This window comes from Bubalus kerabau, chromosome 16, assembly GCF_029407905.1.
Source record: "Bubalus kerabau isolate K-KA32 ecotype Philippines breed swamp buffalo chromosome 16, PCC_UOA_SB_1v2, whole genome shotgun sequence".
NCBI lineage: Eukaryota > Metazoa > Chordata > Mammalia > Artiodactyla > Bovidae > Bubalus > Bubalus kerabau.
Genome location: NC_073639.1, coordinates 8,032,131 through 8,057,950, shown reverse-complemented (window position 1 = coordinate 8,057,950; position 25,820 = coordinate 8,032,131). Strand labels below are relative to the sequence as shown.

The following is a 25,820-nucleotide window of genomic DNA, read 5'->3' as shown; positions in this document are numbered from 1 at the left end:
CCCACAGCCCCTTTGTGGCCCCGATAGTCAGCCCTCTTCCCAAGCTGGTTTCCTGATATCTCTGCTCTCTGTCATGATTTGTGTAGAATTTCATATAAATGGATTCTATACTATGTATTTGCCCGTGTCTGATTTCTTTCACTTAGTATCATTCTTTTCAGGTCATCCAGTTCTTGTATATTTCAGTACCTCTGTCTTCTTATTGTTGAGTAGGAGAAGGCGATGGCACCCCACTCCAGTACTCTTGCCTGGAAAATCCCATGGGCGGAGGAGCCTGGTGGGCTGCAGTCCATGGGGTTGCTAGGAGTCGGGCACGACTGAGCGACTTCACTTTCACTTTTCAGTTTCATGCATTGGAGAAGGAAATGGCAACCCACTCCAGTGTTCTTGCCTGGAGAATCTCAGGGACAGGGGAGCCCGGTGGGCTGCCGTCTGGTGGGTTGCACAGAGTCGAACACAACTGAAGCGACTTAGCAGCAGCAGCAGCAGCAGTTGTCTATGGTATAGATATACAACAATTTATCTATTCACGAGTTGATAGATACTTGGGTTGTTTCTAGCTCTGAATAAAGTACATGCTTTTTTTGTGGACTTGTTTTTCATTTCTAGTCGGTAAATACCCAGGATTGAGATTACTGAGTCATTGATAAGATGTTATAATTTTACAAGAAACTTTCAAACTTTTGGGGAGTGTCATTTTGCACTGCCAACAGCAACGTATGAAAACATTTGTTCTATGTCCTAACCAACACTTGGCATTGTCAGTCTTTGTTTTTTTTTTAGCCATTCAGGTGAGCATGTGGGCTTCCCTGGTGGCTCAGTGGTAAAGAATCTGCCTGTCAATGCAGGAGATGCAGGTTTGATATCTGGGTGGGGAAGATCTCTTGGAGAAGGAAATGGCAACCCACTCCAGTAGTCTTGCCTGGAGAATCCCATGGACAGAGGAGCCTGGTGGGTTACAGTCCACGGGGTCACAAAGTGTCGGACACGACTGACAACACCACTGTGAGCAGGCAGTGGCATCTCAATGTGTCCCAGCTCCCAGTTTTATTGAGATATGATTGACATGTAATACTGTATTAGTTTAATAATACAACAACAATAATTTTGATATTATTATTATAAATAATTTGATATATGTGTTGTGAAATAATTATTACAACCTTTTTACATAATATCCAGCATGTTAATAACATCCATCACTTCAGCTACCATTTTTTCTTGTGTTGAGAACTGTTAAGACTTATTCTCTTAGCAACTTTCAAAGTTATAATAACAGTATTATTGATTATTGTCACCTCGCTGAACATTACTTTCCCAGAATTTATGCATCTGATATAACTGAGAATTTGTACCTTTTGACCACATATGAAGAGGTCAATTTTATTCTGAAGGTTTTGGTAAATCTTCCAAGTTTCCAAAATGTTTAAAAGTGAAAAATATTGCTCTTCATATGAGATCATAGGCAACAGAAGACAATCTCACATTCGGGCCCATGAAAAAACTAATAGTTAAAGAAGTTGTAGCTATTAAACAAGATGATTTGAAAATCTGTTTAGAGGATGTAGAACTGGAAGACTGTACTTCAGGAAAATGGAAAATGGATAACCAGATATCTGAAATTCCATGATCAGACCAGGCTGAATAGAAACTGTAATAACGAGAACTTAGCTATGAGAATTTTCCACCATGACAGAACTTGAAAGACATGCTTTTTTATACTAACTAAAGACATTCACGGTTGAAAGTGCCAAAGTCTGCTCAATGTCATATCTTCCTTCACAATATTTAAAATCCACAGGATACTTGGATCTCAGTGAAAACTTGATGATTGGAGAATAATTGAAAACAGTTCAGAGGATGCCTTGTGCTACCCACATACTTTTCATTTAAAACAAAATAATATGTAAACTTTGGAGAATGTTACTTTCTTTAGAAAAACCTAACATTGAATTTGGTCAGTGTCCACTTGGTTCTTCACTTAAATCTTATCAGTGGCCAGAAAATTTATCCAATGCAAATATTAAGTAGAATCTAACACTCAGTGTTTCCCAGACACTAGGCATATTAGATGTTAGCAACGTTGTTGTTTTTCAGTCGCCAAGTTATGTCCGGCTCTTTGCGATCCCATGGACTGCAGTACGTCAGGCCTCCCTATCCCTCATCATCTCCTGGAGTTTACCCAAGTTCATGTCCATTGAATCAGTGATGTCGTCCAACCATCTATACTCTGCTGCCCTCTTCTCCTTTTGCCTTCGATCTTTCCCAGCTTCAGGATCTTTTCCAATGAGTTTGCTCTTCATATCAGGTGGCCAAAGTATTGAAGTTTCTACTTCAGCATCGGTCCTTCCAATGAATATTCAAGGTTGATTTCCTTTAGAATGGATTGGTTGGATCTCCTTGCAGTCCAAGGGACTCTCAAGAGTCTTTTCCAACACCAGTCTTTCCCATTCTATTGTTTTCCTCTATTTCTTTGCATTGTTCACTTAGGAAGGCTTTCTTATCTCTCCTTGCTATTCTTTGGAACTCTACATTTAGTTGGGTATAACTTTCCTTTTTTCCCCTTGCCTTTCCCTTCTCTTCTTTTCTCAGCTATTTGTAAGGCCTTGTCAGACAATCATTTTGCCTTTTTGCATTTCTTTTTCTTGGGGATGGTTTTAATCACCGCCTACTGTACAATGTCAGGAACCTCAATCCATAGCTCTTCAGGCACTCTGTTTATCAGATCTAATCCCTTGAATCTATTTGTCACTTCCACTGTATACTCATAAGGGATTTTTAAGTCGTTCCTTGGTAGCTCAGTGGGTAAAGAATCTGCCTCTAGTCAGGAGAACCAGGTTCGATCCCTGGGTGAAGACCTCCTGGAGGAGGAATGACTACCCGCTCCAGTGTTCTTGCCTGGAGAATCCCATGGACAGAGGAGCCTGCGGGCCGCAGTCTGTCGGGTTGCAGGAGCCGGGCACGACTGAACCACTAGCACGCATACCCGAATTGCCTAGTGGTTTTCCCTGCCTTCAGTTTAAGTCTGAATCCACACGCAGCTCCCGGTCTTGTTTTTGCGGACTGTAGAGAGCGTCTCCATCTTTAGCTGCAAAAAATACAATCAATCTGATTATATTCATTTTACATAGGGACTATTAAATTCTATTCTTCAAAAATTACAGATGTTATTGACATTGTTCAAAGTAGAAACATTTTGAAGAATGATTATTTGTGTACAAAGATCTGTATATTAATTAATATACAGATTAATTAATTAATCTGCAAGGATTACAGCAGATTTTCATTAAGCGATTTTTGATGGATGTTATTTTTTATTATTTTCTTTAACTAGTACAAAATATTTTATGTGAATAAGACACAGACTGTGTTTTTTGATAACTTCATTTTAGAATTTCAGTCAGATTCTCAAAAATATGGATACCATTAAAGTTATATTTAAGTGAATACACTTTCATATTGTGTTCATTTTCTTTTTTAAAAAAATGTTTTGTGGTTAAATAAGTTTTGAGTTAGAGAAGGTCTGATTTTCTACCAAAAAGAGTCTAAGGTATTTTGGACTCTGACCTGGGTTTTGCCACTTGGCTGTGAGCCATATGGCTTGAGTCAAATTCTTTAATCACTTGAACCGAAAGGTGTTATAATATCAAAACTATTTATTTCACCTGCTATTGGGAGACTCAAGTGAAAAGATTCATATGAAAATGCTTTGAAAACGTGAAGAACTGAACACGTACAAAGATGTGCCCGAGTAGAACGTGCGGAGTTCTGAGGAGAGTGAGGAGAAATCTTCATTGCGAGGAGATGACACCGGTAATACGTTGTGGTAAATACATGATTTTTACCTTATTTTGTCAGAATATTCTAATCGACTTTGGGATTACAAAGCAATAACATCAGTCAATCTAGGCAGCTCTACTAGAAAAGATTCACAGAGAAAGAACAGAGGTTTTAGTTTCAGGGCAAAAAAATTGGAAGGAAGTTTTCCCCAGGATCCACTTGAGAAATCATGAGGAAGGGGGTGGGGGTGGGGATTTTGAAGTAATAAGAAGGAAGTCTTTCCGACAACTGGAGAGCCAGGATGGTCAGGAATGAGGAGAAAAGTCCACAGGTAATCAGTAAACTGTACAGAAAACCAGATTCCACCCTCTCAAGTTTAGGTTCATGCCTGTAGATTAAGTTTGCCTGAGATTGGAGCCTTTAATGAGGACTGCTGCTGCTGCTGCTGCTAAGTCACTTCAGTCGTGTCCGACTCTGTGCGACCCCATAGACGGCAGCCCACCAGGCTCCCCCGTCCCTGGGATTCTCCAGGCAAGAACACTGGAGTGGGTTGCCATTTCCTTCTCCAATGCATGAAAGTGAAAAGTGAAAGTGAAGTCACTCAGTCGTGTCCGACTCCTAGCGACCCCATGGACTGCGGCCCACCAGGCTCCCCCGTCCATGGGATTTTCCAGGCAAGAGTTCTGGAGTGGGGTGCCATTGCAATGAGGACTAGGCATGTAGAATAGGGTAACAGAAAGAAACCTTGGTTTCGGGTAAAATTCTGGTTTCAAAACCTCATTTCTGCCACTTAGAATTTGCATGGCATTTCCTCCTGTGTCAAAGAGGAACAAGAATGCTTCTTCAGCTTCTGATCTCAATTTAGGAAGGGCAAATGTAGTTATGAAAATAAAATGTAGTTTATGACTATTAAGGTAGTTCGTTTCCCTTACAGACACGCTTCACTAGTTTCTGTGGCAAAGAAGAAAGCCAAACTAGGCTGTTTGTTTTGGGAATTACCCACTTTGAGAAACAAGGATGGAAATGCTTAGGTTCAAATCGTAGACGCAAGTGGGAGTCCACATCTTTTCACCATAAGAGCAGGGATGGCAGGTGGCAGGCAGCTACGGACGGACAGTCAGCGCACCACAAAGGGACCGCCACAGGATTGAAATGTTTAAATTCCGTGTCGTTCTTATCTGCTCTTCAGGCAAAATTTTGCTGCGTTGGTTTGGATAGTGATTGATGAGTTATTCTCATGCAGGAGATTGTAACCTTGAGAGTGGAGGTGGGCCGTGTAGATATGCTGACGCGGAAATAGTGTTGAAGAGGGCGTAGGGGCAGGGGTGAGCCTGAATTTGGGCATCCATGGGTGCAGAAGAATGGAGAGGTGGAGTTTAAAGACCGAGTGTTTCAGGGTAATAAGAGGCTTTGAGTGCTCGAGGCTTCAGGAAAACACTGGTTGGGTTATAAGCCTTCTCGTTGGTTTCGAAATCTAACTGTGGTGGGGGAATCCCACACGGAGGCGTGAAGCATCTCCCTGCAACCCCGGCCCCAGCGCCCTCCTCCGACCCGGGCAGCACCCGGCAGCTGTGCGGGCAGCACCTGGGTCACGGTCCTCGCCGGAGCCCGTGGGGAAGCGCGGCGGCACGCTGGGCCGCAGGGGTTACGCGCACTCCGCGGAACCGGCGGTCCCTCACCCGCGAGGAGGGGGTGCGCACGGTCCCGCGCGCTCTTCCCGCGCCGCTCCCGGCCGGAGGCTGCGGAAGGCGCTGCAAGGCCGCTCAAGTCCCAGGTACGTCGGGCAGGAATTAGGATCCGCCGGCATCCCCGCTCCGCAGTCGTCTCCGGACCCGGCGGGTGGCCAAGCAGGCAGGGCCCCAGCGTGGCCGAGCGCGGACGCGGGCGCTGGGCATCCCTGCTTCCCGGTCGGTGGCACCCGGGACCCCCGTCGTGCCGCGCGGGTCCCGGGGAGAGTGGGGCACTGGGCCCCGAGGCCGCGACGCTCCCGCCGCCCCGCTCGCGCAGTCCGGGGGAGGAGCGGGGGCCGCCCGGAAAGGGACGGGGGCGTGGCCGGGGTTCGCCCAGCCCTCGGCGTCCGGGTGTCCGCGGGCCGCGGCGGAGCGCAGAGCCCTCGAGCCTCCTAGCGGGGCTCCGTGCTGCGGGCGGCCGCGTTCCCGGAGGCGAGGGGCGGTGGCCAAGGTTCCCCGAAGGGCCGCCCTCTCGCCGGCCGCTGTGCCTGCCCCGGCCGCTCCCGCCTCCTTCACTCGGAGCGGCTGTGACGGGGCCCAGGTGGAAGCTTTCCAGGGTGCACAGGTGCGTCTGCGCTCATGCTTACCGCAGAAACCCAGCTTCCAGGGCTGGGATTTCCCACCAGGGCTCAGAAGTGGGACAGGGTCAGGACTCGGATCTGCCCAGGACTCTCGCTCCCCGCACCCCGAGCCTGGCCTCTGTCCCCGGGGTGGGCTTCACGCCCTTTCAACCTCTATAAATGAGAACTTGTGTTTAGAACTTCTATCCCAGGCAGGAAAATATTTTTCCTGTTTGGGGAGAAAAAAGAAATCTGGGAGAATAGAGAGAAATTGTTCTGGGTGTGAGCAGTTCAGGTGGGTGAGATGCTTGTAATCTTGTAGAAGGTCTCCTCTGCACGGCCTGCAATGTTGCTAACTCAGATCTTGGCAAAAAGCAACTGGGAAGTAGGATGACCTGACTTGAAAGTAGAGACAAAAAAAAGGCAGATATCCTTATTCACCAGTATTTTGTTTCTTCCTGTTCTGAGCAGAAAACATTTGTATCTTTAAACTTTTTGTAGTGAACGCATTTTACAAACATTGCCTGAAGTTGACAGCTTGTTTTGAAAGTTTCTAAGCCATCAGTTAATTTTTTTTCATTGTGTTACTTAAGAATTTGATTTGATTGGTTAAATATCTTGTTTTGATTTTGGTGATTGAGCATAATTAATTATATGTGGCATCTTTGTGTAACCTCTTCATAAATATCTTTAAGTAAATTGCTTGTCAAAAAATTTTTCTTATCTCCACAATATCATTTAAAATTTACATTACTGTGTCCTCATACACAAGAGGCATGTCTGAGTTTCTGAGTGCTGTCTTCTTCCTTATCTATCGTTATGTTTAAAAAAATCCGGTTGTTGCTTCTTGCTGTCTATTCTTACCAGGTTTAACAACTGTCTATGCATAAAATTCTTTTTTTGGTCTTTAATGTCTGGAAATGTCTTAGCTTTACTCTTGGATGTTTATTTAAATGGATGTAAATGTCTAGACTAACAGGTATGTTTTCTCAGCCCTTTGGGGTTATTATTCCATTGTTTTGAGGTTAGATGAGAAATTTCTATTCTTTTTTTGCTTGGGATTTAATATACATTGATAATTCATAAACTTACATTTTTCTTTAATTCTGAAAAATTCTTAGTTATTTGAAAAGACCCTGATGCTGGGAAAGATTGAAGGCAGGAGGAAAAGGGGACGACAGAGGATGAGATGGTTGGATGGCATCACCAACACAATGGACATGAGTTTGAGTAAACTCCGGGAGTTGGCGATGGACAGGGAGGCCTAGTGTGCTGCAGTCCATGGGGTCGCAAAGTGTCAGACACGACTGAGTGACTGAACTAAACTGATATCTTTTAATATTTGGATCCATACCAGCATTTGTGGCAGACCTTATGGGAGATTTCTAGGATGCTAGCTTCTAGCCAGGTGGAGACCGAGGGTCAGAGGGCAGAGATTTGTGAGGGCCCTGTTCACAGAAGGTGTAGCCTCTTCTCTGTGCCTGGCTTTATGGAGAGCCCACTTGCACTTCTCTGCCAGGCATCTGGCCACCAGCCTGTCCCTCTCCAGTCCGGCTTCACCTAGGCATCCCAGCCCTTGCCCTGGAGAGAAGTCTGCTCCTGCTTTCGCTCTGAGCCACAGGGCTTCAGCTTCCTCTCAGCTAGGTCACCTCTAACGCCAGGCTTACTCCTCAGACTCCTATTCTATCCTAAGTCTGGGACCAATAATTCCTCACCACTCTGGCAACTTTCTGAATTCTTTAGGCACATGATTTTTATACTTTGTGCAGGTCCACAACCTTCATTAGATGTGACTCCACTCCATCTAACTTGAGCATCCCTTCCCTTTCCTGGTGTCTTACATTGAAGAGTTCTCTGCCCCCTGCTATAATGTCTTGAGGAAATGTGAGGAGAGACAAGTAATTCTGACCTTAAGTATCAAGTTGTTAACCATAGTTTTAGCATCATCAATAATTATTATTTGTTGAAAACTGGTCATGCAATAGGTGTCATATAATATTTATATGAAATAGCCCAAGACCTCTACTCATATACATTTCACCTTTTAAAGAGAAAAAGAAGCTAGGAAAAATTTTAAAATGGGCATCAGTTCAGTTCAGTTGCTCAGTCGTGTCCGACTCTTTGCGACCCCATGAATCACAGCACGCCAGGCCTCCCTGTCCATCACCAACTCCCAGAGTTCACTCAGACTCACGTCCATCAAGTCAGTAATGCCATCCAGCCATCTCATCCTCTGTTGTCCCCTTCTCCTCCTGCCCCCAATCCCTCCCAGCATCAGAATCTTTTCCAATGAGTCAACTCTTCGCATGAGGTGGCCAAAGTACTGGAGTTTCAGCTTTAGCATCATTCCATCCAAAGGAATCCCAGGGCTGATCTCCTTCAGAATGAACTGCTTGGATCTCCTTGCAGTCCAAGGGACTCTCAAGAGTCTTCTCCAACACCACAGTTCAAAAGCATCAATTCTTCGGCACTCAGCTTTCTTCACAGTCCAACTCTCACATCCATACACGACCACTGGAAAAACCATAGCCTTGACTAGACGGACCTTTGTTGGCAAAGTAATGTCTCTGCTTTTGAATATGCTATCTAGGTTGGTCATAACTTTCCTTCCAAGGAGTAAGCGTCTTTTCATTTCATGGCTGCAGTTACCATCTGCAGTGATTGTGGAGCCCCAAAAAATAAAGTCTGACACTGTTTCCACTGTTTCCCCATCTATTTCCCATGAAATGATGAGATCGGATGCCATGATCTTAGTTTTCTGAATGTTGATCTTTAAGCCAACTTTTTCACTCTCCAGTTTCACTTTCATCAAGAGGCTTTTTAGTTCCTCTTCACTTTATGCTATAAGGGTGGTGTCATCTGCATATCTGAGGTAATTGATATTTCTCCTGGCAATTTTGATTCCAGCTTGTGCTTCTTCCAGCCAAGCATTTCTCATGATGTACTCTGCATAGAAGTTAGATAAGCAGGGTGACAATATACAGCCTTGATGTACTCCTTTTCCTATTTGGAACCAGTCTGTTGTTCCATGTCCAGTTCTAACTGTTGCTTCCTGACCTGCATACAGGTTTCTCAAGAGGCAGGTCAGGTGGTCTGGTATTCCCATCTCTTTCAGGATTTTCCACAGTTTATTGTGATCCACACAGTCAAAGGCTTTGGCATAGTCATATTTGACTTTAAATTTTAGTATAATAAAAAAAATTGGTATAGATTCCTTAAGATTTGTGTACTATCTTACAAAGTGGACAAAAATCAAGTAAATTTTGGTTGTTCAGTAAAATTATACTAAGAGGATTTTTCCTCCAACAACTGATTAAGCAAGAAGACAATGGCATAGACATAGGCGCAAACAGTAATAGTCATCTCATCTTAACTCTGTTAGTTTTAGAGGTGGGGACAATGCTGGATCTGTGGCCTCTGTGGGTTCGTGTCTATTGTCTGCTGTTTCTGCTCTTCTTGTGCTTATTACCTTGCTTCCGTTAGTGCCTGGTTGTTTTTGTTTTATACTGGACATTGTATCTGAAAACTTGTTTCAGATTTTCAAATGACGTCTGAGGCCTAGGATGATGCTGTCTTCTTCTGAAGCAAATTTTCCTTTGCTACCTAGTGCTAGGTACCCATGAGCACTAGCATTCCAGAAATGATCTTGGTCCTTATTCAGAGATTGAGGCTGCCTGAGCCATCTGGATAAATCAGAGCTGTGATGGAACCTCTGTGAGGACTTATCTTCCTCTAATTTGGCCTTTCCTATCCAATCCATGACTGCCCCAGACCTTAACACTTAACTCCCTGTCTTCTGAGGCTGTCAAAAATGCTCTGCAGCTTGTCAGACTGTGATACTGTGTTCAAAGTGATAAAAATCAAGGCTGAAAATTTTGGCAGAGCATTTGAAACTATGACAATGACATAGCAGATGTGTAAAGGAGCCAAATAGAAATTATATAGCTTAAAACTGTAATAATAAAAAAATTTAAAATCAGTGGATAGATTTAACAGTAAATTAAACATAGTTGAAGAAAGAAAAATAAACTAGAAAACAGATCAGAAGAAAATGTTTAGACTGAAACTTGAAGAGACCAAAGTATGGAAAGAACTGAGTGGAGAGAGACATGGAGGACACAGCTAAACTAGTGCCCAGAGGAAAATCCATGACCTGAAGTGGGTATGTCAGCAGTGAAGAACGGCTGAAAGTGAATGAGGAAACATGGGGCCAAGGAAACTCAAATGAGAACATTAAAATAAATCCAGAGAAAGCAGAAGGAAGGAAATAGTAATATAAGAATAGAAATTAATGAAGTAGAAAATCGAGGCTCTGTCGACTGAAAAGTTGGTTTTTTGAAAATGCTAATAAAGATGATAAACCTCTGGCAAGACAATCGAGAAAGAAAGCAGGCATGAATAACTCATCTAAGGAATAGAATAGAGGTCCTGTAGACATTAAAATAATAAGAGGATGTAAGTAACTATGTCAGTAACTTTGACAAATTAGGAGAAAATTTGATAAATTCCTTGAAAAACATAACTGACAAAAGAATAAAAAGAAAATCTGAATCATTCTGTAACTGTTAAATTAATGTATTTAACAACATTAGGAGGAAGGAAATTCAAGGGGCAATTTTATTTCTGAGTATAGATTCAGAAATTCTAAACAAAATATTATAAACAAAATCCAGCAATATATAAAAAGGATAATCAGTTCAGTTCAGTCGCTCAGTCATGTCCGACTCTTTGCGACCCCATGAACTGCAGCACGCCAGGCCTCCCTGTCCATCACCAATTCCCAGCTGCTGCTGCTGCTGCTGTGTCGCGTCAGTCGTGTCCGACTCTGTGCGACCCCATAGACGGCAGCCCACCAGGCTCCCGTCCCTGGGCTTCTCCAGGCAAGAACACTGGAGTGGGTTGCCATTTCCTTCTCCAATGCATGAAAGTGGAAAGTGAAAGTGAAGCCGCTCAGTTGTGTCCGACTCTAGCCAACTCTAGCGACCCCATGGACTGCAGCCTACCAGGCTCCTCCGTCCATGGGATTTTCTAGGCAAAAGTACTGGAGTGGGGTGCCATTGCCTTCTCCACCAATTCCCAGAGTTCACTCAAATTCACGTCCATCGAGTCGGTGATGCCATCCAGCCATCTCATCCTGTCGTCCCCTTCTCCTCCTGCCCCCAATCCCTCCCAGCATCAGAGTCTTTTCCAATGAGTCAACTCTTCACATGAGGTGGCCAAGGTACTGGAGTTTCAGCTTTAGCATCATTCCTTCCAAAGAAATCCCAGGGCTGATCTCCTTCAGAATGGACTGGTTGGATCTCCTTGCAGTCCAACGGACTCTCAAGAGTCTTCTCCATCACCACAGTTCAAAAGCATCAATTCTTCAGCGCTCAGCTTTCTTCACAGTCCAACTCTCACATCCATACATGACCACAGGAAAAACCATAGCCTTGACTAGACGGACCTTTGTTGGCAAAGTAATGTCTCTGCTTTTGAATATGCTATCTAGGTTGGTCATAACTTTCCTTCCAAGGAGTAAGCGTCTTTTAATTTCATGGCTACAGTCACCATCTGCAGTGATTTTGGAGCTCCCCAAAATAAAGTCTGACACTGTTTCCACTGTTTCCCCATCTATTTCCCATGAAGTGATGGGACCAGATGCCATGATCTTCGTTTTCTGAATGTTGAGCTTTAAGCCAGCTTTTTCACTCTCCACTTTCACTTTCATCAAGAGGCTTTTTAGTTCCTCTTCACTTTCTGCCATAAGGGTGGTGTCATCTGCATATCTGAGGTAATTGATATTTCTCCTGGCAATCTTGATTCCAGCTTGTGCTTCTTCCAGCCAAGCGTTTCTCATGATGTACTCTGCATATAAGTTAAATAAGCAGGGTGACAATATACAGCCTTGACGTACTCCTTTTCCTGTTTGGAACCAGTCTGTTGTTCCATGTCCAGTTCTCATTGTTGCTTCCTGACCTGCATACAGGTTTCTCAAGAGGCAGGTCAAGTGGTCTGGTATTCCCATCTCTTTCAGAATTTTCCACAGTTTATTGTGATTCACACAATCAAAGGCTTTGGCATAGTCAATAAAGCAGAAATAGGTGTTTTTGTGGAACTTGCTTGCTTCTTTAATGATCCAGTGGATGTTGGCAATTTGATCTCTGGTTCCTCTGCCTTTTCTAAAACCAGCTTGACCATCTGGAAGTTCACGGTTCACATACTGCTGAAGCCTGGCTTGGAGAATTTTGAGCATTACTAGCGAGTGAGATAAGTGCAATTGTGTGGTAGTTTGAGCATTCTTAAGGATAATACATCCAGACAAATGGGTTTATTTTAAAAATACGAGGTTGCCTTAACACTAAAGTTTATCTGTGTAGTCACCAATATTTATTAACAAAGTAAATAAGGAAATGTTATTATCTCAATAGTTATAGGAAGAAAAAAAGAATTTGATAAAATTCAGCATTTACTAAAAAACAGAATAAAGTATAAGGAAAAAGAAAATCAAATGAAAAAAGGAAATCAAATGATCATTGTATCTGGATGATATGATTATGTATGTAGCAAATAAACAGGAATTTATAAACTGTGAAAATTGCTGAATTAGTTTTGCAAGGTTGCTCAATGCATGGTAAATACGTAAAATTTAATTGAATTTCTCTGTATCTATAGGTATATGCCATATATAAGTAACACTATTTTTAAAACTTCAAAAGTGTCAAATGCCTAGGAATAAATATCACAAAAATATGCTCAAGACCTGTGTATGGAAAAATCATAGGTATTATTGCAATAAAGAAGACCAAAATAAATAGAAATATATCATGCTCATGAATTGAGAACCTCAATATATAATGATGTCAATAATCCCCAAATTATCTATAGATTGATGGTATTGCCAATTAAAAATCAATGGATTTTGTTTTTGAAACTTCTGAGCTAATTCTGTAGTTCATAAGAATATACAGAAGGCCAAGACTAACCAAGGCTCACTTAAAGAAGAACAAGGAGGAAGGCCTTGCTCTTCTGGATATGAAGATGAGTCATATATGTAATGTTGCCAGTACAAAGACATATGCGTAGACATCCGGATCGGAATAGAGAGCCGTGAGGAGGCACACTCACCCTTAGATGGACGTGTGAGGACTGGCAAAGGTAGTATTGTTGTTTCCCCAAAATGATCTTTTGAAAAAGGTACTGAGTCAAACAGCTTCCTCGGTGATTCAGCAGGTAAAGAATCTTCCTGCAGTGCAGGAGACATAGGAGACATGGGTTTGATCCCTGGGTCAGAAAGATCCCCTGGAGGAGAAAATGCCAACCCACTCCAGTATTCTTGCCTGGAGAATTTCGTGGACAGAGGAGCCTGGTGAACTACAGTCCATGGGGTTGCAAAGAGTCAGACATGACTGAGCCACTGAGCACGCGTGCGCGCGCGTGAGCGCACGCACACACACATACACACACACACCGAGTCAAACACTGCTTTCTGCACTTAGTTTCTCAGGAAGAGAAAGTTCTGATGGTCTGATTGTCCCTCAACCCAACAAACCCCCTTGCTCTGCCTGGGATTCTCAGCATCCCTCCTGTCTGCTAGTTGTTAGGTGCAAAACAGGTTGAAGAGCATGGAACCTTTTTCTTTTGGTTAAAGAGCACACTCTTCATGGAGCTGCTTCTAGTGAAAGGTGGTCAGAGAGAGCTGTTATTTGGCTTTGTGAGACCTCTAACTCTTGGGGGCATTAGGTCAGACAAGAGATGTGTTCTAGTGGAAGATCTGAAGGGTACAAGTTGGAGGTGGTAAATCCACTTGGTTAAGCCTAGCCCTTTTCTTAAACTGCTTGCTTTTTCATCCTCTATAATTCATTTACTCATTTTTCAATCCATGATTGGTCCTGCTCCATATTCCCAGGTGGTACTGTGCTTTTTATGTCATTGTTCAGTGGCAGTCTACCTGTGTTAGTGTTGTTGGAGGTGTTAGGGAGTTCATTTTTTATCCTATTCATACATTCCATTTCCCTCTTGGTTATTTCTTGGTGTATATGTGTGTGTGTGAAGAATTGATGCTTTTGAACTGTAGTGTTGGAGAAGACTCTTGAAAGTCCCTTGGACAGCAAAGAGATCCAACCAGTCCATCCTAAAGTAAATCAGTCCTGAATATTCATTGGAGGACTGATGCTCAAGCTGAAACTCCAATACTTTGGCCACCTGATGTGAAGAACTGACTCACTTGAAAAGACCCTGATGCTGGGAAAGATTGACGGCAGGAGGAGAAGGGGATGACAGAGGATGAGATGGTTGGATGGCATCACTGACTCAGTGGACATGAGTTTGAGTAAACTCTGGGAGTTGGTGATGGACAGGGAGGCCTGGCGTGTTCCAGTCCTTGGGGTCACAAAGAGTCGGACACAACTGAGTGACTGAACTGAGCTGATGTGTGTTATATCTCATTCATTTATGGCTGGCTCGGTCTGTGTTGCTGCGTGTGGGCTTCTCATTGAGGTGGCTTCTCTTATTGTGGGGCATGGATTCTAGGTGCATGGGCTTCAGTACTTACAGCACATGGGCTCAGTAGCTGTGGTGCAGCTGAGTCCGCTGCATTGGCAGGTGGCTTCTTAACCACTGGACCCCAGGGAAGTCCCATGTTTTATATCTTACAGAACATTTCTCAAGAACTGGAATTAAGCCATGATGTCAAACACAGTCATTCACTTGAACCTCTTTTCTTTGTAGGTCAAATCACTGGACAATGCCACGTGCTTTGTGGACAGCGTGGGTCTGGGCTGTAATCATCCTGTCCACGGAAGGAGCCTCTCATCAGGCTTCTTCTCTGTCTTGTGACCCAACTGGTGTCTGCGATGGCCATTCCAGATCTTTAAACTCCATCCCCTCTGGTCTCACGGACGGTGTGAAAAGCCTTGACCTGTCCAACAACGAGATCACCTATGTCAGCAACAGAGACCTGCAGAGGTGTGTGAACCTGAAGACTCTGAGGCTGGGGGCCAATGAAATTCACACAGTGGAGGAAGATTCTTTTTTTCACCTGAGGAATCTTGAATATTTGGATTTATCCTATAATCGCTTATCTAACTTATCATCCTCCTGGTTCAGGTCCCTTTATGTCTTGAAATTCTTAAACTTACTGGGAAATGTATACAAAACACTTGGGGAAACATCTCTTTTTTCTCATCTCCCAAATCTGCGGACCCTGAAAGTAGGAAATAGTAACAGCTTCACTGAGATTCATGAAAAGGATTTCACTGGACTGATTTTTCTTGAGGAGCTTGAGATCAGTGCTCAAAATCTGCAGATATATGTGCCAAAGAGTTTAAAGTCAATCCAGAACATTAGCCATCTGATTCTACATCTGAAGCAGCCTGTTTTACTCGTGGACATTCTTGTAGATATTGTAAGTTCCTTAGATTGTTTAGAACTGAGAGATACTAATTTGCACACTTTCCATTTTTCAGAAGCATCCATCAGTGAAATGAATACATCTGTTAAAAAGCTTATATTTAGAAATGTGCAATTCACCGATGAAAGTTTTGTCGAAGTTGTCAAACTGTTTAACTATGTTTCTGGGATCTTAGAAGTAGAGTTTGATGACTGTACCCATGATGGAATTGGCGATTTTAGAGCACTGAGTTTGGACAGAATTAGACACCTAGGTAACGTGGAGACGTTAACAATACGGAAGTTGCATATTCCACAGTTTTTCTTATTTCATGATCTCAGTAGTATATATCCACTCACAGGCAAAGTTAAAAGAGTCACAATAGAAAACAGTAAGGTTTTTCTGGTTCCTTGTTTACTTTCACAACATTTAAAATCATTAGAATATTTGGATCTCAGTGAAAACTTAATGTCTGAAGAAACCTTGAAAAACTCAGCCTGTAAGGATGCCTGGCCCTTCCTTCAAACCTTGGTTTTAAGGCAGAATCGTTTGAAATCACTAGAAAAAACGGGAGAACTTTTGCTTACTCTGGAAAATCTGAATAACCTTGATATCAGTAAGAATAATTTTCTTTCAATGCCTGAAACTTGTCGGTGGCCAGGAAAAATGAAACAGTTGAACTTATCCAGCACAAGGGTACACAGTTTAACCCAGTGCCTTCCCCAGACCTTGGAAATTTTAGATGTTAGCAATAACAATCTCAATTCATTTTCTTTGATTTTGCCACAACTCAAAGAACTTTATATTTCCAGAAATAAGTTGAAGACTCTACCAGATGCCTCCTTCTTACCCGTGTTATCAGTTATGAGAATTAGCAGAAATATAATAAATACTTTCTCAAAGGAACAACTTGATTCTTTTCAGCAGCTGAAGACTTTGGAGGCCGGTGGCAACAACTTCATTTGCTCCTGTGACTTCCTGTCCTTCACACAGGGACAGCAGGCGCTGGGCCGTGTCCTGGTCGACTGGCCCACTGAGTACCGCTGTGACTCTCCCTCCCACGTGCGGGGCCAGCGGGTGCAGGACGCCCGGCTCTCCCTTTCTGAATGCCACAGGGCGGCTGTGGTGTCCGCCGCGTGCTGTGCCCTCTTCCTGTTGCTCCTGCTCACGGGGGTTCTGTGTCACCGTTTCCATGGACTGTGGTACATGAAGATGATGTGGGCCTGGCTCCAGGCCAAGAGGAAGCCCAGGAAGGCTCCCCGCAGGGACATCTGCTACGATGCCTTCGTGTCCTACAGCGAGCAGGATTCCTACTGGGTGGAGAACCTCATGGTCCAGGAGCTGGAGCACTTCAACCCTCCCTTTAAGCTGTGTCTTCATAAGCGAGACTTCATTCCTGGCAAGTGGATTATCGACAACATCATTGACTCCATTGAAAAGAGCCACAAAACCATCTTTGTGCTTTCGGAGAACTTTGTGAAGAGCGAGTGGTGCAAGTATGAGCTGGACTTCTCCCATTTCCGTCTCTTTGATGAGAACAATGATGCTGCCATTCTGATTCTGCTGGAGCCCATTGACAAGAAGGCCATTCCCCAGCGCTTCTGTAAGCTGCGGAAGATCATGAACACCAAGACCTACCTGGAGTGGCCCGTGGATGAGACTCAGCAGGAAGGGTTTTGGTTAAATTTGAGAGCTGCAATAAGGTCCTAGGATCCTTCATTAAGGGTCAGTCTTGGTCTGGTGGTGGTCCTTCTATCACTAGTTATAACTGAGTCCATTCTGACTCAATTATATGTAAACCATCCAGTGAATATTCATTGGAAGAACTGATGCTGAGGCTGAAGCTCCAATACTTTGGCCACCTGATGTGAAGAGCTGACTCACTGGAAAAGACCCTGATGCTGGGAAAGATTGAGGGAAGGAGGAGGAGAAGGGGACGACAGAGGATGAGATGGTTGGATGGCATCACTGACTCAGTGGACATGAATTTGAGCAAACTCCAGGAAATAGTGAAGGACAGGAAAGCCTGGTGTGCTGCAGTCCATGAGGTTGCAAAGAGTTAGAATTTAGCGACCGAACAACAACCATATATAAACTATATGAATGAGGACCTGCTTACTAAAATGACTAAAACTGTTCAAATTTTGTCTAGAGTGCTGTTTTATCAAAACTGCTACCAAATTGGAAAAACATGGTTCTAGGCTTTTATTTATCCTATGAGACAGTCATGATCTCAGTCCATTATTGATATGTGAATTATCTGTAGCAGTTGGCTTAGTTCATTAGGAAACAGCAGAAATGAATAGATTTTAAATGCCTTTCCATCAGCTTTCTGCCAGGGGACTCATCCATGTCTGGAGAGGGTGTTCTTTGTCCCCCAGCTGTCCCTTCTGTGTGTGACTGCTCTCAGGAGCAACAAGACAAAATGTTAAAGTCCTTCAGCCAAATGTATTGTTTTCAGAAAAAAAAAGTGCTGTTTTGTGTCCCCATTAAGCTTTACAGGATACTAAAATACCTAGAGGGTATATTTTAAAATGAACTATGTGCGTCTTCCTCAGTATTTGATAAGTTTCTCCAGCCATAGTTACTTGAGAGAGCGTATATAACCCAAGGTGCAGTAAATTATGTATTTCTATGGAAATGAAACTAATGAAATAAACACTCAGTTTTGAAGAATTTTAAAGCAGTCTCCTATATCCCTGATGCTGATCTTCAGCCTTTAGTTATATGCGAGGTTCTCATTACTGTCTGGTTACTCTGCCCCCTGAATCATATTGCTTTTTCCTTCTTTTAAAAAGTCTTGTTTCTAATTCTAAAAAGGGCTCTCTTTTTCTCTTTCTGAAATGTTATAGAAGTATGTGTGAGCTAAATAAATTTTTAAGCAAGCATCGACCTAGAGGTTCCTCACAATGACTCAAAAATATTTGATACACAGTGATTTAAAAGAAAGATACTACTTCCATATGTTAATTTTTAGAATCTAGATAATAAGGCATTAAATGAATGCATTAAATTTAAAAGCAAGGAGCTGTTCCTGGATTTTGTGCAACTCTCTTGGTAAGCTGGGAACCATGTGTGAAGGAAGTGACCTTGCTTCATCTTCAGCCAGAACTGGGTCTGTGTGGTTTACTGGGGTCTGAAGTCAGAAAGCCCTGGGTTAGGACAAGTGCATCTTTGGGTAAGTCGGTCTGACCGCAGATATTTCCCTGTCACAAAGACAGGGCAGTAATGAATCCATCAGAGGGTCCTGTGTCGAGACTGATGTGCAGCAGAGTCAGTGAAGCCCTGGGTGTGCGCCCCGGGGTGCTGTTCAGGCTGAGGAGGCAAGAGGAATGCCCGCAAGAATGGAGACCCGGGGCCCACACAGGCCGACAGGCACCTGTGGTGGATGTTAGCGATTATTATTTTCCATGGAGTGGTTCATCTCATTAGATATTATGGTTTGTAAATGAACATTTTTGTGTTATGGGTCCTAGTGGGGATCTCGGGTATATTTTCTGCTGTTTGCAGAAAGTTATACCAAAGAAATAAGTCCATTAAATGCATAATAGGTTTTAGTCCTTGGGAAACCCAAGGGTGGGTTCTTCTCTCTTACAAACTCCTGGGAGCATGCAGTGGAGGAGACAGTAGCCAGTCTAATAAAAAACAGGCAAGTTCAGGAAGAGGAAACTAGAGATGCCACAGAAACCAAACACAAAATGGACTTTTTGCTTTACTTCTCTATTTCCTACATAAGTATAACATTGTCATGAGAACCAGACAAATTTAACATGGACGTGATCTGTAGATTTAATTTCAGTAATTTAAACAGCAACAGAAACAGCTTCATAGTTAATTGATAGATCTAAAATAATTTTTTGAAAAGAATCTTAATTTTTTTCATTACAAATGTTAAACTGTAGAAATTTTGGAAAAGAAACTACAGCATATAAAAGAAATTAAAAAATAAAAAAATAAAAAAAAATAAAAGAAATTAAAGAGTCAGCTCTTATCCCTTCACCTTGAGCTAACCTCTGGTAACTGGAGATAGGTTAGTGCTCTCCATAATTTTTTCAATGTGTATATATATATTACTTCATAAAACTGAGATTAGATTTTACATGCTTAAACTGTATAAAGAAAATAGCATCTCTTTTTTTGCCCCTGATATTGTTTGGTAATTATCTAACATTTCTAAGCTCTGAAGTTCAGTCACAATTCCATGCAGACATCTATTGGTTTACTTGCTCACAGTTCTAAAGGGTCATCATGCAGCTCTCCATAAAAAATAAGTGGCAAATACCCCAGAGGTCGAATACATCAGAGGTCACATACAACAGAGGTCATTTAAGGACTCTTGTACAGAAGAGAAACTAAGTTTTAGTTGGTGTTTATCCAACTGCGAGGTGCTTTGTCAATATCCAGTTCAAGAATCTCGTTTTCTCTCTTTAACCTTGCACATGGCTGCTATGTAATATATATGGAATTGTTGAAATGTCTGCTGAGGAGGGAAATAAACTAGAGTTAAATCTTCTAATAATCTGGATGATGAGCCAGTTGTAATACTGAAGCATTGAGTAGTTTCAAGAAGGAAAATTACCAACAGGTAGAAATCTTAATGTGAGGGACTTCCTTGGTGTTCCTGTGGTTTAGAATCCACCTTCCAATGCAAGGGATGTAGGTTTGATTCCTGGTGGGGGAACTAAGATCCCATATGCCTCGGAGCAACTAAGCTTCTGCCCTGCAACTAGAGAAAGCCTATGCATTGCAATGAAGAACTGGACAGCCAAAAAAACATCTTAATGTGAGATCTCATTATAACTCTGATGGAATTTTGTATGAAGCACATTGCCAAAATTATTGAAAATTTATTAAGTATAACTGATTTATAGTGTTGAGTTAATTTCTGCTGCACAGCAAAGTGATTCAGTTATACATATATGTCCATTCTTTTTCATATTCTTTTCCATTATGATTTATCACAGAATACTGAATATAGTTCCCTGTGCTACACAGGAGGAGGTTGTTGTTTATACTTTCTATATATAATAGTCTGCATCTGCTAATCCCAAACTCCCAATCCAACAGTCACCTGGCGCCCCTCCCCACTGGCAACTCCAAGTCTGTCCTGTCTGGGAGTCTGTTTCTGTTTCATAAATCAGTTCATTTGTGCCATATTTTAGATTCCACATATAAGTGATATCATAGGATATTTGTCTTTCTGATTTACTTCACTCAGTAGGATAATCTAGGTCACCTATGTTGCTGCAACGTGTTGCCCGTGTTTTGGCAATAGACGTGTTTCCTTTTTACTTCCTTCAAGTATAATATCGTCAAGTGTTGCAGATGTCTGGTGTGATGTATAGTGGTGACTATTTAGTAAATGACCAGTAATTTAAAATGAATTAATTTGAGGGAATTAAACGTGGTAATACCATTCTTAGGTTAATTTGTTCTGACTTGTCTTCTGAATTCTGTTCATTTTTTCTCTCTTGTTGGATTGGTTCATTTGTTCAGCAGATATTTATTGGTGCCTCTTATGTGTCACATGGTGCCCAAGTGCTGCAAAGATAGTAGGGAACAAAACATAAAATCCTCTGTCTTCATGGAGAGGAATTCAGACATTAGACAAATGAGTCTATGATGTGATTTCAGGTGTTGAAAAGGGCTGGGATGGAAACGAAAACAGTATGGCCATGGAAGGAGTGTGTGTGTGTTTACGTGTAAACAGGGTGGCCCAGAAGAAGAGAGGGGTGCGCTCCCTCAGTCACCCGTGGGTGGGCTGAGTGTGCAGCAGCCCCAGCGGACCCCGCGTGGCTCTGGCCCATTGTGAGGACGGCAGCACCCGGTGCTAGAGGTTTCGAGAGTGATCGCTAATGGAAGGGCTCAGTGGTACCAAAGCTGCCGCAGGGTAACAAGAACAGAGACCAGAAAAGACCGTGTCCTTAAACCATAGATTTAATGACTCTACTTCTTTGAAGGTATTCAACTGATAAGACGGCATTTGTTGTAACTCAATAAAATGGTATGTGAGAAGCACTTTGCAGACCCCTGAAACCCATCCCAGGTGAGATCACTGTAAGCCAAACTCGGGATGGGATGTCCACGGTGGGTGGTACCAAAAGTGCCACGAGCACGGATGAGAAAAGGGTTGTAACCCGAAAGATGCAAGGCCTCTGTGTTTATTCCACTGCTCAGCTTCTGTTTAAATTCTTTCCACACAGACCCAGTGCCAGTTTTTATTCAGTTCTCTAAATTCTTGGGATCTCTAAAAATTAAAAGAGTATTAGAAAATATTTCAACATGCAGTACATTGCTTCTGGGGTAAGCGTGCCATGCTATTCCAGCCCTAGTGAATAGTTAATGCCTTGGACGATTCCGATTACCACGGGTTGCCAGGCTACCAGGTAACGAAGCCAGTCCAGGATCTGTCCGTATAGAAAGTGTGTGCGCTCCCAGCTGAATCTCAGTTAAGGAGGTTGTGCTACATCTAGCCACGTAGCAGAAACAGTCACAGTTATTTATACTACATCTAATTTCTAAAAGTAAAATGGTCTACAATAAAATCCCCAAATATAATCCCAAATAAGAATAAAAGGTAAGGGTCACATACTGAAAGAAAGAGGAAGCAGGGAATGATGAACGTGGAAAATCAAGGGCAATGAAAACTACCGTTAAGCGAGCAAAAACAGCTCTGGGCTATTCTGCCATCCGTTCATCAGAGGGAACTCACTGCATGTTAAAAAGGAAGACATTAGTTCACTGATAATACATATCCTATCCTGGTCCCTCAGCTAGACTGTGCTGAGGGAACTTCATACGTAGTATCTCTATTAGCCGTGTTATACACGGAAAGGCAGACTTTTCATATGAATCATCTTACACTGAATCTCAATGAGGAGTGCATGTGTTTCTTTAGCTGCCTTAGAAGAATGATGCTTGTTGTTAGGATGTTCCATTCAGAAACATAGTTTTGTATTTCACAGAAAAAAAAAAGTACATGTAATATTTAAAAATTTATTCTCTCAAGACCATTTTGTTCTCTCAAAGAAACCAATTGTCTTTTATTATTCAAATGATCGTTAAGGTGACATTTACGATCATATTATCACCCATTTTATAACAAAGACACATATACTGAGGTTTCACAAGTGAGTTATTAACCAAAAGCTGTTCTGGCTTCAGCCTAGTGAGGAGAAAAGGTGCATGACAGCCTTCTGCCGGGGCTGTTCTTGGCCGGGTTCTGAGAGAAAAGCCAGCTGGGAGGGAGCTGAGCGGGTTCTCTGCGCTGGGGTGTGGCTCTGAGACCCAGGGTCCACCTGCGCTGCCGCCCTGTGGCCCTACTGGCAAGTCCTTCCTTGACCTGCAGCTCTCAGCCACGGCGGCGCTTCTGCAGATAGCCATTGGTGAACCTGCACAGCGAGGGTCGGTGAAGAGTCAGGGGGCAGGGATCGGGGATCTCCTTTAGCACTGTGAAAGTCAGGTGACTGGAACTCAGAAGGAATACGGCAAGTCCCCTACATATGAGTGAGTTCCGTTCAGAGAGTGCTTTCGTAAGTCCAACAAAGTTATCTAGGTACCCAACTAACATGATCGTATACATACTGTACTTTTCACACAAATAACACATAAAAATCAAGCAAACAAAAAATGACACGTTTTTGATCTTATAGTACAGTACCAGGAAGGGTACGGCAGTACAGTACAGTGGCGGAACAGACACACAAGCTAACTTACATGACTGGACATGCAAAGGCACGTTCCCATCCCTGAAAGTTCACGGCTTGGAGGTGCACACGTAGGGGACTGACTGTAGGAAGGCTGCTGCTGAGGAGCTAAGAGGGAGTTCCTGGCAGGCTGTGGCCATCCCCTCAGGGCTCTTCCACTTAAGGGGGATGCGTTTTAGATCTGTTTACCCCCCTGGAAGAGACACTGTGGTCTTGGGCGGGTGGGGTGGAGGGCCAAGGCTTGCAGTCAGCGCTGGAGGGGGACACTCCCTTCCTGTGACCTTAACGAGATGTGAGTTTATTTGGTCGGGGGTCCCTGCTGTCTATAAAAATCCTGTTGTTGCCATTCACTGACCAAATCTGTAGTAGGTCTTCAGTCCTTTCAATATTATTATTACTTAGGTTAGCCTAAGAAAAGATGAGATATAGCAAGGAATTAAAGAAGCCAAAATTCAGGGGGAAAAACCCTACTAATTCTGGAAATAATACAATTTGGTACACCTTAAAAATACTTTTCTATATTCTACTTCACAGTTGGGGCTTTTAAATTTTCTATTCTATTTTCCTCCCCATCCACTCATCTTATCCACCCGTTATTTATCATCTGTCTCTCTGCCTATCTGTCATCCATTTATCTGCCTACCTACTTATCTTATCCTTCCATATATTCATATTATCCATATTTGCAATGTCCCATCACATTTTCACTAAAGCCCTTATAGTGGAATAAGTGGAATACAAAGAGTAGAATGTATCTTTTTTGGCATTTAACTTAGCTGGAATAGTAACACAGACATGGGCAAGAAAAGGGACAAGTCACTTTGAAATAGGTAGTTAGGGAAAACAGTGTTTTCTGCCGTACCTGTAGTGACGATAAGGAAAGTTTAGATTAGAGAATGTGTTGCCAGAAAATAATATTTCATAACTTTATAAAAAGGATACGGGTTATTGATCATCCTCTTCAAATCGACCTTCTCTTTGCAGTAAGGGCACGTCTGCTTTTTACCAACAATACACCAACCTCGGATGCAGAATTCATGAAAGCTTAGGGATCTTGTTAGGGAAGCTTCTGGATATTGAAGGGTAAGGTCTACTTCATGACGATGTGATGGAAGTGATCCCACCTGTTGGGTGGAGTGGTGGAGGCAGAAATGGCTCTCGGCCATGACTTGGTTGTGTCCATTGCTTTCCTAGAGCCTCTGCAGGACAGTGAACCCACCAAGGGCAGTGAGCTTGAAGTCAAAGCCTATGACCCTGAGGAGTTTCCCGATCTTCTTAGCCTTACATGTTCTGACCTCAGATTCTGTGATTAAATTAGACAAAGAATGTGGATGTGCTTTTTTACAGGATGTCTTATGTAAACATATCCTCACTTTTTGTGCATATCTCTGCATTTATCATAGCATCTCCCCATTTAGCTTTTTGGGCACCTACCCATTACCATCTATGTAATGAGATTCAGTTCAGTTCAGTTCAGTTCAGTTGCTCAGTCGTGTCCGACTCTTTGTGACCCCATGAATCGCAGCAAGTTCAAATTATTTGTGGTCAAATATTTGTACAGATATTTCTATTGGCTTCGTAAGTTTTTTCTCAAGTTTTTATTACTGATAAGGAGCCAGTTATTTTGAAATAGAATATATAGAATCTAGGCACTTACAGATTCATTTGTATACAATCCCTTTCGATGCTTTGTCCCCAAAGTTGACAATGAACTGTATGTTTTCCCTCAGCACCAGGGACTGAGTCTTACAGAGCCTGAGTCAAGTCACTCTGGGTCATGACTTTTTGTGTACTTACATCTCTCTCCTGGGCAATGTGCTACCTGTGGGACAGTGACTCATTCATCTCTGTGCTCAGCACCTTAAGCAGTGCCTTAGTGCCTGTTTGGGGGCTTCCCAGGTGGCACTAATGGGAAAGAATCCACCTGCCAATGCAGGAGATGCAAAACTCAAGTTGGATCCCTGGGACGGGAGGATCCCCTGGAGGGGGAAATGTCAGCCCATTCCAGTATTCTTGCCTGGAGAACTCCATGGACAGAGGAGCCTGGTGGGCTATACTCCAAGGGGCCTCAGACAGTTGGACATGGACATGACTGAGCGACTAAGCACACACTCACACACACACACACACACACACACACGCCTATTTATTGAATGAATATTTGAATGAATCATTCAAAACCAATTACTATTGCAAACTTATTTTCCTCGGGTTCCACAGCTTATAGATTTGAGTAAGATCATTAACTGGGGCTTTTCTGGTGGCTCTGTGGTGAAGAATCTGCCTGCCAATGTAGGAGATGCACGTTCAATCCCCGGGTTGGGACGATCCTCTGGAGAAGGAAATGGCAACCCACTCCAGTATTCTTGCCTGGGAAATCCCATGGACAGAGGAGCCTGGTGGGCTACAGTCCATGGGGTCACAAAAAGAGTTGTATATGAGTTAATGACTAAACAACAAACACAATGATTAACTATGAGATTCATCGTGTTGATTTCTTTCTACAGTCATTGATCCCAGGGTGGCTTTCCCTGATCTGCTACAGCGCCCATGTAGATGGTCCCTCACGACAGAGGGCGTGGAGGTGGAGACAATCAAGGCCACGCAGATGATTCCTCGGTATTAGATTGGTGTGCGACCAAGAGTCCCCATTCTTTTATGTTCTTGGAACTGG

General features: G+C 42.9%; 2 protein-coding genes across 5 annotated transcripts in view; one reads left to right on the top strand and one right to left on the bottom strand.

The window, feature by feature from the left end:
* Positions 1–5,425: 5,425 nt before the first annotated feature.
* Positions 5,426–20,748, top strand: TLR2 (toll like receptor 2). Of its 4 annotated transcripts, none has more exons than XM_055550167.1 (2): positions 5,426–5,554; positions 14,780–20,748. In XM_055550167.1, exon 2 carries the CDS (start codon positions 14,796–14,798, stop codon positions 17,148–17,150), a length of 2,355 nt encoding a protein of 784 aa, XP_055406142.1. In that variant the 5' UTR covers positions 5,426–5,554; positions 14,780–14,795; the 3' UTR covers positions 17,151–20,748. The 4 variants fall into 4 exon arrangements, with proteins under 4 accessions (XP_055406142.1, XP_055406141.1, XP_055406144.1 ...); XM_055550166.1 differs by lacking the exon at positions 5,426–5,554 and adding an exon at positions 5,870–6,075; XM_055550169.1 differs by lacking the exon at positions 5,426–5,554 and adding an exon at positions 6,118–6,220.
* A 1,009-nt stretch (positions 20,749–21,757) lies between these two features.
* Positions 21,758–25,820, bottom strand: part of RNF175 (ring finger protein 175) — a 56,070-nt gene continuing 52,007 nt past the window's right edge. Inside the window, exons 9-10 of the mRNA XM_055550801.1 lie at positions 24,089–24,190; positions 21,758–21,878 (exon numbers count right to left, since the gene is read on the bottom strand). Coding sequence (XP_055406776.1) covers positions 21,758–21,878; positions 24,089–24,190 — 223 coding nt within the window. The remainder of the gene's footprint in view (positions 21,879–24,088; positions 24,191–25,820) is intronic.